A 19,897-nucleotide genomic window follows, 5' to 3' on the forward strand; every position below is an offset into this window, starting at 1 on the left:
GCATGGTAACATTAGCATAGTTACATTATTAGCCATTTTATTTGTGATAACATTGGCAGAAACCTAATGTTAGTATGCTTGCTTTATCATGCTATTGTTAACATTGGTAACCTGCTAACATTATATATTATTTATATATTATATAATATTATATATTAGCATTTTAACCATTTTTATGACTTAACATACAAACACTTAACATACACTACCATCAAGGTAGGTGTTGCATGCTAATGTTAGTATTGTTAGCATACTAACATTAGCATACTAGAATTTCATCAACTTACTTGCATCATTAAACTGCACTTCCTCTCCATCCCACTAGGTGAAGGAGTTTATCAATGCGGAGCTGCTGGCCCAGCTGTACTCTGCAGGTGACCAGAACGCATTAATGGATGAGTCCCAAGAGCAGGCTCAGAGGAGGGACGAGGTCCTGAGGACCCATCAAGCTCTCAAAGAAGCTCTGGCCATTATTGGCGATATCTCGACCTCCACCATCACTGTACCCATGCCTCCGCCTGTTGACAGCTCTTGGGTCGGTGGATCAAGCGGTGGTCGCAGGTAATGTACACTGCATACCATAATAACTAGTGTAAAATAGGAATGCTTTTTTTTTCAATGCATCCTAAACCATCAATCATCTGAAGGTCTCCACCGCCAAGCCCCACTGCCCCGAGGAGGATGTCTGCAGGCCAGCGCCCAGCACCCCGTGGAGCCCCACCACCGCCGAACCGTCCAGGACCCTTGGGGCCCTTCAATAACAGTGCTGAGAGCCCTCAGGCTCCAAGCCGCCCAAATAGGGCCCCTCCAAGTATCCCCAGGTGAGTAAAAGAATCCACGCTGATGAAGACAAGACGACGAAAACAACTTTATGTATCCCAGAAGACACAAGCATAGACAGATGTACAGCCAGAAACGGTGTGGTTACACGTGGTCTGCGGTTGTGCTTCCAAATTCTGTGAAACGTCTTTGGAGACGGAGAAATGAACATTGAGTTCACGTGAAAAACAGCTCTGGCGGACATTCCTGCAGTCTACATGCCAATTTGCACGATCCCTCGACACTTGCGACATCAGTGGCATTGTGCTGTGTGATAAATCTGAACATATTAGAGGGGCCTTTTATTGTAGCCAGTATAAGGCACACATGTGTAATGATCATGCAGTCCACTCACCCTCTTGATACACCACACCTGTGAGGTGGATGGATTATCTCGGCGAAGGAAAAGTGCTCACAAGTGAGCGTTTTTCGTGTATTGCGGTTAATATTAGCCGTTGTTTACCATCAAATTTACAACTATCAATTTAAATTAAGTAAATTTACGATAAAAAAGTAAAAAAAAACATTTAAAAAAGTAAATCTACAATAAAAAAGTCTTACATTTGCAAGACAAAAAGTCATACATTTGCCGAATAAAATTTTTAATTTACAAGAAAAAAGTCATAAAATTATGAGAATAAAATCATGAATTTCTGAGAAAAAAAAGTTAATCCATGAGAAAAGGAAAATAAATTTGCAAGAATAAAGTCATACGTTTACAAGGAATTTTTTTTTATTAAAAAAAAAAACTTCCTAAATTTCTGAGAATAAACTTGGAAATTCACTAGAAAAAAGTAAATTTACAAGAAAAAAAATTTTACATTTAGAAGAAAAAATACCAAAATTTCAGAGAAATATGTTGTAAACTTCAGAGAAAAGAAGTACATCTAAGTTTTAAAAAACAAGAGAAAAAAAGTTAATCTATGAGAAAAGGAAAATACATTTGCAAGAAAAAAAGTAATACATTTACAGGAATAAAATTGTACATTTACGACAAAAAAGAGGAAAAAATAGTCATAAATTTGCAAGAAAATTTTCTTACACGGAAAAAATTGTAAATTTACAACAAAAAAAGAGGAAAAAATAGTCATAAAGTTGCTAGAAAATTTTCTTACATGGAAAAAATTGTAAATTTACAACAAAAAAGTCATACATTTACGAGAATAAAGTCGGAAATTTACGAGAAAAATATGAACTTTGCCGAAGGCAAATTTTTCTCGTAAATTTCTGAGAATACACACGGAAATTCAATACAAAAAACTATACTATACACTGTATACTGCACATTCAACCTGTGTAACCTGTTATTACTCACGTATGTTGAATGAGACGGCCAATTTTCAGAGGAAAATTATTAAAATTATTACAAAATTAAAATTAAGTTTGTATTGCAAACCCTATCTGTCAACACTGACTAATTTCTTTGTTGCTTCTCTTCTTTTATTTAACCTTGAAACACCTTCTTACGTCACCCTACTCCAGTCGACGACCCCCACCATCTCCAACAAGACAAGTCCCACCATAAGACACCCAAAAAGGGCACTCTTCTTCATCTTCTTCTTCCCCCCTCCCCATCCGCACCCTCGAGTCCTCCTCTCTTGGCCATGACTCCGCTTGTCCTTCTTCTCTCCTTAGTGCAGATGTTCACATTGTGTCCCCCTTGACCCTCGACCTCCTGCCAGGTGACACGTCCATATATCTATGTACAGTATTGTACTTGTCTTGTGGTGTATGTTTTATGTGCGCTTGTTGCTCGCCTGTGGTCCAGGTATGCTTTAGCAGAACCACATTCTAGTATCGGTCACTGGTACCTCTTTCTCCCCCCCTTCGCCAAGTCAGCCATCACCGGGACTGCTGCTTTAAGATGACTCATTCCTAAATGCAGCATGGCACATACATACGCTGCTTTTATTGCATGGTGTGTGTGTGTGTGTGTGTGTGGATGTCGAACGTATGCGTGGATGTGTTTTGCGTGTATGGGAGGTGGCGTTGGGGGGGGACTCATTTGCCTATACTATGTAGGCTTTGATTCATTTAGTATTAATTTATTGCATAACCCCCCCTCCATATGTGTTAATTATAAGCCTATTGTTCTCATAGGAACACAACTTGTATCTTAGTATATGTGCGTTTGTGTGCAAGTAATACACTCAATTGTGTGTATGAGTGTGTGAGAACACGTATGCATACAGTGCGTGGTCTGTCTGCACGTTTGTTGCTGTTTGAGTTGTATTTATTTTTTAATGTTCGATGCCGTCAATGATGACTCATAAGCCCCAATGACTTGGATTCTTGTGAGATGTTTGTGTGTCGTAGTAGCAGCCATACACACATAGCAAGGCTGAGGAGCACCATCGGTATTCTCTGTATAAAAAAAACAAAAAAACAACCTCAATAATACATTTAACCTCCGTCATAGGTGTCCACCTGTGCTGTATCAATGGTCAAGTTGTGACCCTTCAGAGCCTTAAGCTCGGATGCAGATGCTGACTGCTGGCGAGGGGGCGGGGGCTGGAACGCTGATATCAACCCCCGTGGATGAAGAACTTTGCTTTTCATGTTTCATTTTAGCCTTTATCTCAGGTTTGAAACATGGAACTCTTTTCCTTTTTTATCGCCTCCCACTCCTTTCCGTGTTTTTCTTTGACTCTAACATCCATCAAGCCAGTCAGTCAGCATTTGTATTAGATCTTAAGCAGCTTTTGTCAATGTTTAAGTGCTTCTCTGTCCGTTTGTTAATGTGTATATGGGCCTAAACAGTGTTCGGATGTATATAGGTATCAATAAGGAAATACTGTACCTGTGGACTATTAAGACCTCACAATGGATCCTAGCGCTTTAATGATACTCTGTGTCTATTCATTAAAACTCTAATTTAGATTGCCTTACTGGCATGGATTACAATTCTATATTGCCAAAGCTAAATATAAAGAGAGAATTGCAACGGTAAAAAAAATAAATAAAATAACATAATTGAAATGGTTCCAGTTGTAGTAAGATGGAATTGTTTAGCATTATGGTGCATTATGGGAAATTGCATCTATTGTTATTTTCTGTGTCTCTGTATTGCTCCTCAATAAAAATGTCTTACTTCTTCAAGGGAGTATTGGTTCATTTTTTTGTCAAGGTAAACTCAGTTGTATGCTAATGAGGTTACAAATATAAAAAATATACAAAATTGTACTTGTCATCTCACGTGGAACATATTATATAGCAGCAACCATTCACTCACATTCACACCTACGGGCAATTTAAACCTAACACATGTTAACATTTGTGAGGTCAGAGGTCACTGACGTTGCACCCCAGACTGGCTTTCTGTGAGCTTTAGGTCTGGGAATGTTCTTCCACACCAAACTTATCCAAGCATGTCGTGTTTTGTACAGATGTAGTACAATTCTTGGTTAGTTAACTAATTACGTAAAAGGAGTGTCTGTGTACTTTTTATGTATGTAATGATCACGTGGGTCATTTGAGCGACTGTAATGGACGCCGTACTGTCGCATCTTTGTTCATCATACGCCATCTAGTGGCACTACTAGCTAATTGCACCATTTCACAATATTTTACAATTACCACGTCATTATTATTTTCCGCCTCTCTCTCTCTCTCTCCATATATATATATATATATATATATATATATATATATATTTTAATGTGAATGGTTGTTTGTCTATATGTGCCCTGTGTAAATATATATAATATAATATAATATAATATAATATAATATAATATAATATAATATAATATAATATAATATAATATAATATAATATAATATAATATAATATAATATAATATAATATAATATAATATAATATAATATAATATAATATATATTACAATAAAAATAGAATAGAATAAAATATATATCAAATATATATATATTACACAAATCGGTAAATATTTTCTTTTGGATAGAACGTCCATATGTTTGCTGTCATGTGTGTTCACCATCGTCACCCCTGTGGCAAGGATTAACACTAAACTGTCAACTTGTCATTATCATAGCTCAATGTAGCCCGGAGTGCCGCCCGTCCGACAACGCCAACCAACAAAACCAGTATACCCAACACCAACTGTATACAGTTTTGAAGTGCGCAATCACCGTAGCCGCGTTGTGATTGGTCAAGACAAATGGTGACGTTCTCTGTTAGTCGATGGAAGCAGGTTGTTGGTTGACTAGCACCCGCTAACGTTACCACTCGACGAATATCCCATGTTGGCTAAGTTTAGCGGTAACAGCGGCTCCGTGTGTGCTGTGTGTACCGTACAACAGAGAATGCATTTAGGAAGAAGACCCTGACGTATTGTACACGGACGGCGATAATGTCTTTCCCGGCCGGAGAGGGGTGAAAATGATGATATGGCGAATTGTGTCACTGTGGCTGTCTGTTTTTCTAGTGTTTGGGTAAGTTACTTTTTTTGTTCATTGGTGTTGTCATTTAATTGTTATCAATGAACTAAAGTGAATCGTTTTCTCTAAGAAAAACACACCAAGGCTAAAGTACTGCTATTATTTTTAGCTAGTGCTAGTTAGCTAGCTCTGTGTTGTGATGTGGCACCTGGCTGAATGTACTTGTTAGCATGGTGGTCGCTTGTGTTGCTAACCGGCAACTCAAATTAATCACTCTTATCAGCCTTAAATTAACGACTGAATTCAATTTTTACCTTTTATGTATTTGAAAAAAATATAGCCAAAGCAAGTAACGGAAAACTGCTGTGCCCGAACCTCAGATCCATTAATGGCTGAAGTGACCCAGTTGTTCTCACTGAGCCAATGTTAGCCAGTGCAGCACAGATTTGGTTCATCTGCTCTTGACGGGATTAAAATGCTTTCACGTCAATGGCTGGAAAGATGGATGCCTCTGCTACTAAATCTGATTGGAGAGTAAAACAGCAGAGGGATTATGCAGGGTGATGATGTTGGATAATAACAAGCTGATTGACTTTTGCCCTTCTGACAGGGAAAGGAAGGAAGGAAGGAGACAAACGTCTAATTCGTTCCTGTTTCTTTTCTTGACAGTCAATTGAAGCTCGCTTTTGAAACAACAAATCAAAAATTTTGGGAATAAAATCAGCAGTGGCTTTCAGGTCATCCAGAAATAGGAAGGTTGGCGGTTCAATCCTCTCTCCCTCCAAACCGTCATTGTTGTTGTGTCTTTTGGCAAGGCACATCATCCCCCTTGCCTCCAGTGTTAACCGCACTGATGTACGGATACAAATGCATGTTTGGTGGTGATTGGAGAGGCCAGTGACGCAAATTGGCAGTCATGTTTTGGTCAGCCGACCCGAGAGCAGCTGTGCCTACAGATGTAGTTTACCACCGCCAGTGTGTGAATGGTCAATAATGGGGTCACTTCATTTGCGTACCTTTTTATTCTCAGAATTTTACATCTCAAATGATTGTTTTTTTTTCAATGTAGCCCTAATACACGTCATAGTTGATGGAGCGCACCTTTTTTTGTCACAGTACGACTCTCAATGTGCAATATTAATGACCTCTGACCTTACCAGAAGTAAGCTTAGCTGACTGTTGGTGCATTTTTTTATTGAGTGCTCCATGGACCCAAACAAAGTTGCGAGTGCTGGCAATATGATAAACAAATTCAATGGTTCCACATTATTTATTTGGGGGTAAAACGTAGTATTTTTCGTTTGACCGTTTGGAACAAAAATGAAGGTACTACTCGACAGTAAATATGTACCTTGGCTCAAGTACACTGTTGTAGAGTCTTACCTACCAGCAGAGTGGAAGCTGTCAAAGCTGCAGATGTTGTGGGTCCATTTTCACCCCACCAGGTGTCCTAATACTTTTGTCCTTCTGACGTTGGCCTGGCCTACATTCAACAGCGCTGCAGTCGCTCTCAATTTTAGCGTGAAGCAAAAGCTTTGTACACAGAGCCCGTTTTGTCTTTAAGGTAAGAAGGCGCTCATTTGGACGTGATGCTACATTCAAATTGTATACTCTTTTTAACATAAAAAACCCCACAATTGGATCTAGATGGGTTATATTGTGGCTATTTTTTTTTTTTTTAGTTGATAATCCGAGGTGTGTTCCAAGGACACGCTGATCGAGGACACGTTCACATGATCTTTGTACTTGGAGAGGACATTTGTCAATCTATTATTGGCTTCATATCAGGCAGCTTACGCCGCCATCTTGAGTGATGTCATCCATGAAAATGTCCACATGCATACACAATGTGATTAATGTGCTAAACACTTAACATGCATCAGGTCCGGTATCTTTGCCTGTACCCAGTTAATTATTAACGAACCCAGGCCCTAACAACACTTGAAGCTGCTTAGCTAATTAAATTGTGGCTGCTTGATTGTGTTGCTGCAAGACTGATACTATTTTCTTGAATGTGCATTGCCTTTTTCTTCAGTTATATTAAGGATTGTTTCATCTAAAATAGTTTTTTTTTCCTGTCTTAGTGTTTTCTCATGTCTTTTTTTGTGTCAGCTTTCAAAATAGATCCAAGTTAATTGTAAAAAGGTAATGTCAAACATGCCTATTTTTTATTTTTAAACATTCCCTAGCCCTCCTCGGTTTATAAAGCAGATAAGATAAATTAGCCACGCGGGGTTACAGACCACCTGGACTTTCTCAATGTGTCACACACATAAAATGTTTACTGTCCTTCATTTATTCCTCCACCCCTTCCTTTTAAACCTTTTCCCAGATTGTAAACCAAACTCAAACACCATAAGAAGCAACCTGTGAGCAGGACAGTTTTTTCTCACAGGACTGCAAAAACAGCGCAAAATCTAGGTAGCCCGCAACAAATAAAATTGGACTGCCACAAATAAATGAAAGTGTAGGAAATGCAGAAGTCATTTGGTACAGCGATAATTGCTTGTTTGTCTGGCAGGTACCCGAGCTGCTATGTTGGTTGCACAGAAGCAGAGCAGGAGGTCCAAAGCCCTGTACCTTCACAGGACGTCACTTTTGAGGAAGAGACAGGAGAACGTACACCTCCTCTGCACAAGGTAGACGTGTCACTACCTTGGAAGCAAACATGTCAACATAACATAAAACACTGTATAGTTGTTATTATGTGTAATGTTTACTGTCACGAGTGAAGGGAGTGAGAGTGAAGTCTCTCTTGTCTTAAACTTTGAATGCTGAGGCGTATACTGTGCTGTTGTTAAATTCTAATCTCATGACATCTCCTTTACTTCAGCACTACTACTAATTGTTTAAATACTGTGCCACTCCGTATAACAGTCTGACTCAGAACAGTGAACAGTGTCATCTTACAAAGAACACTAAATTCATCACACCGCAACTTAACACACAAAAGGTATACCTAAGAAATATACAAACAAGTGCCAATACAAGTTTAAAACGACTAAAAACAACTACTTTGAAGTTTTCCCATAATGTATTGTGTCTTAGCAAAGCACTCATTAGTGCTTGTCGGGTGCTGCAATAATGTCAGCCTCCCTCTGGGCTTCTATGGCTCCCTCTGGTGGACAGACACAGCATTGCAGCGTCATTCGTCTGTCCATCCATTTTCTTTGTCCCTTCTCCAATTAAATGCTTAGCTCAGACACAATGCATTATGGGAAAACTTTTATGTAATTTAATCTGTAGCTCGTATTGGTGCTTGTTAATGCCTTTTTAAGTGTTTGTGTGATGAATTTAGTGTTGTTTGTAAGATGACACCGTGAGTTAGATTGTTAAATTGAGTAATGGCCTCCTGCTATTTTAGACCGCTTGTGTGACTTTTTGTCTATATATTTACAAGGTAGTAAGCAGAAAGTTTTTGACTGTAAATGCATTATTTTGTATCTTGAGGTAGATTGTACCGGTGTCTCAAATGAATTGTGTGTTTCTGTCATAAGAAAACCTCTTATTTCCTTGTCAATAACGAGTGTGATGCCCTCAGGAGGATGGATGTGTGGCTTCGCTCCTCCCTCCGTCCTTGTCTACAAATGAGCAGTCGCATACGGACGACCAAAAAGAGGACCAGACTACACAAGCAGTGGACAAAAAGGAGACGGGTTCAGAGGTGAATTACATTGTATATTGTACTCTGGCACCAGAAAATGTGTTTTATACACAACTCCAGAAAACATTGTGCAGTTGGGTAACTGTAGCATACGTAGGGCATATTTAGCTTGTTGCTTTTTGTACATACGTGTGCGTATATGCTGAAAAAAATACAGAAAATGTGGGGTTCTGTTTGATTCGATACTTTAGTTTAGGGGTATCAAAAACTTGTCCAGCTTTTGTGTTAATTTTTACAAATATTTCGACTTTCAGGACAAGTGGTCACAAACCTTTGCAGTTTCATGTTCTTCACAAGATTTGTTATTGTCAACTTTCCAGTTAGTGTCCTCTTCCTGTCTTTCAGGCTTTTAATTTGGAGCCCACTGTAGATGCAGTGTCAGAGGTCAACAATGGAATTTCACACCAAGAGACGGAACCTGAGCAAAGCACAAACCCTGACGTATCCACTGCTCAAGACCCCGAATCAGTCATCCTCATTACATCTTCTGATGCGGTCTCTACGTCCACACCCGAGGAAAATGACAGCCCCGCCGTTATTAATTCTGAAGACGACATTACACTCAGGCAAGCGTTCTTATTTTCGGTATCTGCTTAGTGATGTTTTTTTTTTTTTTTTTTAATGTGCAATGGCTGTGCTTATAGTGGGAAAATATAACATGCTCATATGTCGTTTTAGTGTTTCAGACGATTCATCTGATGAAGCGCATCACGAGGTCCTTGACTCTGTCTTGCCTCCTGCTGTGTGTGAAGAAGAATCAAACCCCTATGATCATGAAAGGTTGGCGAAAATCCTCCATGAATTCTCAGGCAGTGATTCTCAGATAATATGACTATATTTTATTTTGTAGGTTAGCATGCTCTCGATTCTAAAGTATATTAATGTATTTTTGTTCTTGCAGACTTCCTCCGGTGGTCCTGGAAAACTTGTCAAACGCTCACACGGCTGGTACCAAAACTCACACAGACCCTTCTGCGGGTTCCCAGGCAGGTCAGCATCTGGATGGGAACATGTCACACTCCCTGAAAGAGCAAGTAAGTCACCTGGCTTCCGTTCACCCTCCCCTTCCGTCTTTACCACCAGAGGAGGCATCTTAGCACTGTTTTCTCCATATAGGCCCAGGGTGCTGTCGTCACCATGGACACAGATCCCAGTGCAACCAGCAAAGACCCAGAGGAAATTCCGACATTTGATGAGTGGAAGCGAGAAGTGATGGAGAAAGAAAAAAGTATGTTTTTTTTGGTTTTTCACAAATTCAACTTTTGCTCAGATATACACCTGATGTGATATCTGACCCCCCCCAATAGCTCAGTCTACACACACTTCTACGAACGGGGCTTCCAATGTAGTGAAGAAGGTCCAAAAAAACTTCAATAACTATGCTTCTGTGGAGTGTGGAGCCAAGATCCTTGGGGCTAACCCAGAAGCTAAGGTAACGTGTGTGATGCTACAACTTCAAGAGTGTGTGACTGTGACCAACAACACAAAGTTTTTTTCAGTTAATAATCAAAAATGGCGTATTTGAAACTAACCTGTGAGCTATTCTCATTGTTTTCTTGTTATCCTCTTGATTAGCAACTTGTATTAACATAAAAAAAGCATGCAGTGCCTCACCAGCCAGGGACCTCAGAACACTACACTGTATTATTAATACGTTTTTGTCCCATCCAGAGCACCTCAGCCATACTGAAGGAGAATATGGACTTGTACATGCTAAATCCCTGCAGTCATAAAATCTGGTATGGCAATATTTTTATATATTCCTCATTGAAAGCTCAATTTTCTTTTACAAATTCTCACCGATTTTTGCTGTTGTGTTGTTGATCACTTTCAGGTTCATCATTGAGCTCTGTGAGCCCGTTCAGGTGAAGCAGTTGGACATTGCAAATTTTGAACTCTTTTCTTCCACACCCAAGGACTTTCTTGTGTCCATCAGTGACCGGTGAGCCCTAACATATTATTTGAATTGCACAAACGTAACCCTCGCTTATCACGGTTAATTGATTCCGGAACAGACCATAATGAGTAAATGTCCTATTTTTCTAGAGCCCTCCAGACATGGAATAACACCCCTATATTCACTGTTTACACTTGTATGAACCAATATTGTAGATATAATCTGAGACAATAAGCTATTTAAGACCTGTGTGTTGAAGTAAATGTGTGGAGGACAGGAAGTGAGTGCCATGGGGGGGTTGAAAGAGTGTACACCCGAGTTTATCACGGTTAATTGATTCCGGACTCGACTGTGATGAGTACATTTCCACAAAATAGGATTTCTTATTTATAAATGAAATGTATCCTCAGTCAGAAAATTTGTTTACAACCTTCTACATATGGATTTTAACATTAGAGCCCTCCAGACATGGAATAACACCCCTATAGTCACCTTTTATACTTGTATTACCCAATATTGGAGATATAAGACATAAATAAGACTTGTGTGTTGAAGTAAATGTGTGTAGTACAGGAAGTGAAGTGAAGAATACTACATAGGCATTTTTGTTAATTTGGCTATTTTATGCTTGAAAATGTTGTGAAAATCTACTCCTACAGGTACCCAACCAACAAATGGCTGAAGTTGGGAACCTTCCATGCCCGGGATGAACGCACCGTCCAGAGCTTTCCATTGGATGAACATCTTTATGCTAAATATGTCAAAGTAAGCCTGGTATTTGGACTTGTCACCATAGTACTGCTTCAGTTGATGATAACAGAATATTAAGACCTCTGACTTATGCAGCTATAAAATTGTTTGGTGTTCAGTATAAAAAAAGTAAAAAACGTGTAACTTTTATTACTACATTGCTCCGACCACTGTACTTAAAAACCAGCATTCTCTTCTTGAAATTGTTTATAGTTCACCTTTTAATGTTTTCCTTTTTCCCTCCCTTTCTTTCTTGCTTCAGATGTTCACCAAATACATCAAGGTTAGCATGTGTTCCTTGTAGTATTGAAGGATTTTCCTGGGTATTGACTGAATACAACACAGCATGTGGGCTGATCAGTTTCAAATCTTAACTTTCTGTTCCTCATATATATGCTACTTACCATCTTAAATCAAATAACACAGCACTAACATAATACTAAGATGGTTACTCACTTCAAAACCCCTGCCCTTAGTCTCTGGTTCTGGGAGGTGACGAGGACAGATATCATAACAAGTTTCTTATGCAATAGTATTTCCCATTGCAGGTCGAACTGCTTTCTCACTTTGGATCGGAACATTTCTGTCCCCTCAGTCTCATTAGGTACGTAATATTCAGGCATCAGCACATGCACAAAATACAGGATTCAAGATCACTTTCATGATTGTTGTTGTGAACCAGGGGTGTCCACACTTTTTCCAGCGACGACCACATAGTGATAAATGAAAGGATTCGAGGGCCACTCTTCATATTTGAAACACACGGCTATCGATTTATATTATTAGTATGAACACCTTGGTATTTTTTTCTTCCCATTTTTTTTCAAATATGTTAATGGAAACTGCACATTTTTGGGAATTTTGCCCATCATTCACAATCCTTATGTGAAACGTAAACACATATTTCTTTCCCTTTTGTGTGCGTTATAGCACGAGAAAACAAGTTAATTTCAGCTAGCTTACAATGCTGTCATTGGGATACACCTATTTTGACTCAAAAAATTTTTTTCTCATTTTCCAAAAATTATAACTTTGTTGTTTTCTTAGGTCATAATATTACAACTTAAAAAACGTTTTTCTTTAATATTTCAACATTTGTTCCTAAAATTACATTATTTTGTTGTAAAAGTATGACTTTTTCTTGTTAATTACAACTTTTTTCTCTTAATATTTTGACTTTATTATTTTAAAATTACCGCAGATTTTTTCAATTGTTGGTGCTATTGATTTTTTTTTTTTCTTGTTAAATTATATTTTTACAATATGCCTTGAAACAAAATAGACATGTATTAAGGGAATTGTTTCTTTTCTGCAGAGTGTTTGGGACCAGCATGGTGGAAGAGTATGAAGAAATAGCTGAGCCTTCTGAAAGACCGGACGATCAGGATGATGACTTGGGTGCATATTCATAATTTTATTCATGTGGATTTCTGCTTGTTTGATGCAATGAAACGACTGTATGCAACAAGAGACTAATCACATCTATTTGTATTGTTACTATGTAGGGTTGTCAATAATACACTGTTGACAGTTTAGAGTCATAAAGAGTTGCAGCCATAAATCCTTAGATTAATTGATTGTCCAGACAGGCAACAGGTATCAAGACTAAATGTCCGTCTCTTCCGTCTCATTGTCACGCATGTACCGCAGCTTACCATTGGTTGAACAGGAGAATGGATGTAAATAATAGCAATAGCGATCTAATTCATCATATATTATGTACAGGTGCAACATCAAATTAAAAGCACCAAGTGAATATAGAGCCACCATCCACCAGTACAAGCCTGGACTAACTTGGGGTTGTGCAAAAAAATTCAACAATCACACTCAGTAAGGTCATCGAATCTTACCTTTAGCATTCCCACATAGTATCAGCATTTGGCACCAAATGTGGACGTTAGACGGTGCTTTGAAGGACTGTCGAACAAAGCGGGACCAGTCGCTCACAACAAACTGATGAATTGCATCATTACCTGGGTATCTAGATTGAAATGGAATCGTCAATCACAAGAGATTTACATCGCTATACTTATCTGCTCCTTTCAGATTATCCATCGGGATATGGACCTGGTGAAGTCAAATACTCCAAGAATCTCATTGGCTCAGCCAAGGGTAAGCAAAACGGTAAACGGTAAATGCATAAGCATGACTGAATTGTTTTTTTTTCTCCTCCAGATGTCATTTTGAACATGGTCAATAATATTGCTGTGAATGTTCTCGGTGGCAATTCAGAGATGCAAGGTATGCCCCAAATGTTCTTTACAATGCAGCAACAGCATTCATATTTTACAGAAAATTTCGAGTCATCCTGATTGTCGCTTGACTGCACTCTGCATTCTACTTTCACAATATCGGTTCTTAAAATTGTGCATTAGTAAAGACTTGAAATGTATATATTATTATGACTGCAGTATGCAACGGTGTAGAACTGCATTGCAACATACTAAAACAACACCGATATTGCGTACGGTGACCGTATTTTGACTTCCGAAAACCAGTAGACTAGAAGATTAACTGTGCATTTATTTTGCTGCTTCTTTGGATTTTTGCAGCTTTTCTGGCAACACTAATTCAAAAGTCCTGTCCAGACGGCATTACGTCACATGCAACATAATGCCCTCAAGCTGGTCAGTTTAAAGGCTCAATGAAAAACTAGACCAGGACATTTTCATCGTTTTATTAATAAAAAAAATACAAAACAAACTAACCCATGATGATGAAAAGAGGACTCTATAGTAATGCCTCATTTAGCATTGCCAATTGGTCCCAGGCTCGATATTTTTGTTAGAGCATACCTGATTACAACCTTCTAAATAGGGGTTCTAACATTATTAGAGCTCTCTAATGTATTATATTTAAAAAGGCAACATCTATCTGGTATAAGTAATGATGTGTCAGGACAGTTGTATTTATTTGACATTGATTCACATCACTTGTGCGAATGATTGATGTTTCTCGTTTGTGTTTTTGCAGGAAACATTTCATCCCCGGATGGGAGTGTGGCTGAGCGTGATGTGAGCGAATCGACGACTGAAACTCCCGTCACGGACGCAACCACCGTGTGAGTACCTGTCAGAAGTCTCATTCCGTCTGTCGCTCATTGTGCGCATGCTGTTTACTTAATCTGTGTTGACAAAGTAATGCTCTTCTCTGTCTCCAGTTTAGAGTTGGAAGAGGCAACAATGTCTCCAGATATAGTTATCACTCAAACTGTTGCCCCGTCGTCGGCCTCAACTGCTGTCCCAGAGCTTCTTACAGCCAATATTAGCGAACAGCTGCCTCCCCCAGTGGAGGAACAGATTGTCATTCCTTTAGAGCCAGAGGAAGAGGAATCTATCAGCTCCACAATCACCCTTTTGGATAAGGAGGACGAGTTCGACGACGAGAGGGAGAAAGTGGATGCTCATGAACCGCAAAATGTCTGCGCAGCTCTTGCTGTGTTTTCTTCTTGCTCATGCGCAGCCTCCCTCCAGGAGTACCTGCAGCGGCAATGTTTGGTTGCACTCTTCAAAAAAAGAAAATGCCAATCTATGGATGGAAAGCAAACTGCTCCCGCCACTCAAACCCCCGCTTGGCCACCACCTCCGCTCCCGTCCGCCTGCCCTGAACCCAAGCAGCATCACGGTGAGCTGAACGAGCCCCATGAAAAAGAACAAGCTCCCGCGACGGAGCCAGAAAGAGAAGCCAGCCTGTCAGAAGCTCCACAGCCTCCAGAGAACACTAACGTAGAATCTCATTATGACTCGATGTCCAAGCCTCCTCTGCTGGAGCCCAGTCAAACCCCGAGCCCCCCTAAACCCAGTGCCACCGATTCATCTGCTGCCAGCTCCACTGTTGTTGAAACACCACCGATTTCTTCTGAGACGCTAAGCTCAGACGAGAGCCAGGACATTTTGGCTGCGGACGAGCATACAGAGGTTTCACTACCTCTCAGTAGCTCAGTCATCAGTCCCACAGTGGCTGATGAAAACGCAGCACCAGTCGAACTGAAGCCTGACATTGTGGTAAATGACTCCATCGCATACCCTAACGTGACAGGTGAGTCTCAGGCTGCCTCTCCCCTCGTAGAGCACCAACCAGACCCAGAAGTCGTTCCTGACAGTGACACCGCTCCCACTGAGCCTTCCCTAGCTCCCACACACACACTCGCAGAACTAGAGCCCCCTAGTGGTGCTGCAGAATCCAAAACTGAGGACCTCCTGGAAGATGTCGCCGCCCATGGTCTCCCGCCGTTACCCTCGCCGTCCCCCTCACCGTCTCTCTCGGACATCTACGCAGATCCTCCAAATGGCACAGAGCAGAATGGGAACCCGGTGCACGGTTCCAGCCAGAAAGAGTCTGTGTTCATGCGACTCAACAACCGCATCAAGGCTCTGGAGATGAATATGTCGCTCAGTGGACGCTATCTGGAGCAGCTCAGCCAGAGGTGTGTGTGTGTGTGGGTTAAAACAGTGAATTTTTTTTTTAATGCTTTTCTTTTTTTCAATACTTAGATATCGTAAGCAAATGGAGGAGATGCAAAAGGCTTTCAACAAAACCATAATTAAACTCCAGAACACCTCCAGAATTGCGGAGGAGCAGGTGAGCTGTACTTTCCATTGATTGCTCTCGGTCCACTCTGGGATTTCACGGCTGTGGGTGTATTCTAATTATGGATTATGCCACATACTACGTGCTTAATTGTCTGTCTCCTGCAGGACCAGCGTCAGACTGAGTCCATTCAGTTGCTGCAAGCCCAGCTGGAGAACATGACTCAGATGGTTCTCAACCTGTCTGTTAAAGTCAGCCAGCTGCAGAGCGAGGTACATAAAACCTCTTCGTCAGTTAAGATCATGTCCTAATAGAACCAGATTCATTTTACATGCAAAAGAAATAGGCCAAAACGGAAGATACCATTCATATTTGTCACAGGTGTCCGACAGGCAGAACTACCTGCTGGTGTGTCTGCTCCTGAGTCTGTGTTTTGCCCTGGCGCTGTTTGCCAACCGCTGCCGCATCTCTATTACACCTCCACATGCAGACCCAGAGCCACCCGCAGCAAAGAACTACACCTCCTGCTGTCCTGAAAGGTACAAAAACACACTCATTAAATTGGTGAATAACATGCAACTGAAGATAGCCTCCATTCATTAATAATAATGCTCATCATAGCTACCTTGCTGTCACTGATGTTAAAATCAAGTTTCTGCATGCAGTCTTTACCCTCAATTTCCTCATTAGGCATTTCACTTCCTGTGATGACTCTGGTTTGAAGAGGAGTGCATCCTACCCACTCATTAACTCATTCCAGGTGGTCCCCACCAAAGGTACACATGCACTGGACGTTTGATACATTCCTTGTTTGCATTAAATGTAACTATATATTTATTGGCAGATCCAGAAAGTCTCCACCCCGAGGAGAGTCAAGCAAACAAAAAGGTAAATATTTAATATCCTCATGTATAATATCTTTATGAAACAGAGTTGGGTATGTTCATTAAACAACCACCCACTAATAGTGTTGTGTGGACAAGACATTACTATAATGACAAAATTGAAAAGTTTTTTTTCTGGACAGCATACTTCCTGGTGGCTATTGTGTCATCAATGTAACATTACTGACACCTAGTGACCAGTATAGAATAATACAGCTCACATTTTTGAATGGAATGTTTAATTTCGACATTTGCATAATTTTGGCCAAGAATATGTCATATTTTGTTATATATGCTAATAAAATGCCATAGTAGGGCGGCACGGCGGTCGAGTGGTTATCGCGCAGACCTCACAGCTAGGAGACTAGGGTTCAATTCCACCCTCGGCCATCTCTGTGTGGAGTTTGCATGTTCTCCTCGTGCATGCGTGGGTTTTCTCCGGGTACTCCGGTTTCCTCCCACATTCCAAAAACATGCTAGGTTAATTGGCGACTCCAAATTGTCCATAGGTATGAATGTGAGTGTGAATGGTTGTTTGTCTATATGTGCCCTGGGTGTACCCCGCCTCTTGCCCGGAGACAGCTGGGATTGGCGACCCTTGTGAGGAAAAGCGGTAGAAAATGAATGAATGAATGAATAAAAATGCCATAGTTAAGCACAAAAGAGCAATATTTTATTTTGAAAAACCATGATAGAGCATAAAACATGATTAGAAACTTATTTTTTTTGTTTCTCAACATCCAGAGTACATTTACTAGTGTATGGCTAAACTAAAATAAGTGCCTCTCTTGCCTCTCTCTCTCGTTGCCTCAACCAAGCAGAAGAGGCGACGTAAGATGAAATCCATCGAGGAAGTGGAAACTCTGACATCCTGTCTTTCTGCCCCACTCTCATGCAATGGAGCCGCTCTATGCAACGGTGTGCCTGTCACAACAAACCCTGCAGCCATGACAAGAAGGCTGTTTCCACCCTGCTTCAGACACTCTCCATCAGAGGGCAGCTCGGAGACATCCTCCCACTCAGACGACCCGTCCTTCTGTGGAATCACCACAGCTTGCTCTCGGATCTGTGAAGGTCTGACTCCGCCTAAGACCCGAGCAGAGAAAAGGACATTAAGACGCAGGCGTCCGAAGCCCACCTGTGCAGTGGTGGACTTCCTTCAGGCCCCGCACAGTGAGAAAAGCAAAACATTCTCTATCTCCGCTACACAGGACATCATGAACAGGAAATCGGAGCAAAGCTCTGTGACATTTGGGCGAAATATCCCCATCTCAGGTCCTGTCTAACGTAAAAAATCTACATCAAGAAAGCAAGTTTGCACGTATGACTAGACTCTTTGAAAAACGGCACCAATGATGATCAATCCCATTGCAACGATGTGTGACAATCCCATCACTTGTATTGTTTTTTTGTTGTTGTTGCCATTGTAAGACATTTATATTTGTTGTGTGTCTTTCCAGCTTGCAATTAAAACGCCGCAATTGTTTGGATAAACTGTGACTGGCTCTTAAACATCTACAAACTCAACACAAGGAAGAACTTCATCCTGTTTGTAGGACTGAGTGGAACCTGTTAGGTAAGACACCATCATCCTAAAAACATTAGAAGTGCGGTTAAATAAAGGTTGATATTCTAGCCATTCATAGCATTTAACACCAACCTCACTCTTTTCTTTTCTATTACTGTTGGTCCAAAAATGATTATTTACTACAAATACTGCGATTGGCTGGCTGAAAAAATATTGATTGCATCATTCTAGTATTGATCTGATACTGATACTAGTTGATTAAAAGCAACAATATGTAATGATGATTACAGGATAAGACTGAACTACTATTGTGATTTTTGTTTTGCACATCGTTTTTTTCCCAAAGCAAAATTTAATTTGAGTTTGTGTTTCATATAAAACACAGGATTTCAATACATTTGCATTCTGATATTAAATTTATTCATGGGATGTCAGTTGCGATAAGCATTGAAAAAAAATGGTGACAATTTCAATGCTTCTTCATTCATTGTGCAGTGATATTCCAACAGGGGGCAGTGTTAGATCAGAGAACATGAATACGCAGCTTTTCTCAAATTACTTCATGGTGTTCTAGCTGATGAGTCATCACAAGTACATATTAGAGGGGAAAAAAATGAAATATTTTAAGATTTCATGGTGAGCAAGACACTGTCATAAACATCCAGCTGTGTCCATTCAGGTTTGTAATGTTTATTCCATTACAAACCTGAATGACATTTTTTTTTTTAAACAGACTGTCTGCTGCTGTCATGCAAACTCAGCGGCTGTGGTGAATGCAAAAAAAATTAGGTTAAAACCTCTCTATTCATCTGCCTAGATTGGGTAGCCAGGAGTCAGTCTGAGATAAGCGTGCCTGATGCTCTTTTCTCTCTTCATTTTGCTAACAGTTTCGAGGTTTCTCTTGCCTGGCCTGGTCCTAAAGATTATCTGTAAATGCAGGACTGAAATCCTCTTTCCCCCAGCACCCTGGTTTTATCCCAGGTTGGGAACTTAATATTTTCATACTGCTATTGTGTTCATGTATGTTTTATATGTGGTAGACAGGTGACCGAATTGCGGGCTGGTTCTTACTCCCAAGTATTATTTAAAATGGTCTTCTCACTTTACAGGTACACAAAAATACAGTAGTTACCGAGGAACTAATAACTAAGGCACATACATTTAGAGTAGTTACCAAAGAAGTAAGGCACACAAATTTAGAGTAGTTATCGAAGAAGTAAGGTGCATACATTTAGAGTAGTTATCGAAGAAGTAAGGTGCACACATTTAGCGTAATTATCGAAGAAGTAAGGTACATACATTTACAGTAGTTACCAAAGAAGTAATTCACACAAATTTAGTGTCGTAGTAACCGAAGAACTAAGGCACATACATTTAGAATAGTTACCAAAGAAGGTACATACATTTAGAGTAGTTATCGAAGTAGTTACCAAAGAAGTAAGGTACATACATTTAGAGTAGTTATCA

At 40.1% G+C, this 19,897-nt stretch overlaps 2 protein-coding genes across 5 annotated transcripts in view; both read left to right on the forward strand.

Annotated features, from left to right (window-relative positions):
• Positions 1 to 3,918, forward strand: part of dnm3b (dynamin 3b) — a 47,089-nt gene extending 43,171 nt beyond the window's left edge. For both annotated transcript variants that reach the window (XM_058066758.1, XM_058066757.1), the window contains exons 19-21: positions 326 to 561; positions 648 to 821; positions 2,302 to 3,918. In XM_058066758.1, coding sequence (XP_057922741.1) covers positions 326 to 561; positions 648 to 821; positions 2,302 to 2,344 — 453 coding nt within the window. In that variant the 3' untranslated portion in view covers positions 2,345 to 3,918. The remainder of the gene's footprint in view (positions 1 to 325; positions 562 to 647; positions 822 to 2,301) is intronic.
• Positions 3,919 to 4,952: 1,034 nt separating this feature from the next.
• On the forward strand, positions 4,953 to 18,396 carry LOC131126294 (SUN domain-containing ossification factor-like). Of its 3 annotated transcripts, none has more exons than XM_058068656.1 (24): positions 4,953 to 5,231; positions 7,699 to 7,816; positions 8,719 to 8,841; positions 9,187 to 9,407; positions 9,520 to 9,621; positions 9,743 to 9,875; positions 9,958 to 10,069; positions 10,149 to 10,273; positions 10,513 to 10,580; positions 10,676 to 10,783; positions 11,398 to 11,503; positions 11,751 to 11,771; positions 12,037 to 12,092; positions 12,804 to 12,886; positions 13,535 to 13,600; positions 13,664 to 13,729; positions 14,462 to 14,549; positions 14,649 to 15,914; positions 15,982 to 16,069; positions 16,186 to 16,290; positions 16,400 to 16,557; positions 16,709 to 16,794; positions 16,863 to 16,906; positions 17,721 to 18,396. In XM_058068656.1, exons 1-24 carry the CDS (start codon positions 5,179 to 5,181, stop codon positions 18,186 to 18,188), a joined length of 3,864 nt encoding a protein of 1,287 aa, XP_057924639.1. In that variant the 5' UTR covers positions 4,953 to 5,178; the 3' UTR covers positions 18,189 to 18,396. The 3 variants fall into 3 exon arrangements, with proteins under 3 accessions (XP_057924639.1, XP_057924640.1, XP_057924641.1); XM_058068657.1 differs by having other exon boundaries at positions 17,724 to 18,396; XM_058068658.1 differs by lacking the exon at positions 11,751 to 11,771.
• The last annotated feature ends 1,501 nt before the right edge of the window (positions 18,397 to 19,897 follow it).

Source organism: Doryrhamphus excisus, chromosome 3 (genome assembly GCF_030265055.1).
Source record: "Doryrhamphus excisus isolate RoL2022-K1 chromosome 3, RoL_Dexc_1.0, whole genome shotgun sequence".
Lineage (NCBI taxonomy): Eukaryota > Metazoa > Chordata > Actinopteri > Syngnathiformes > Syngnathidae > Doryrhamphus > Doryrhamphus excisus.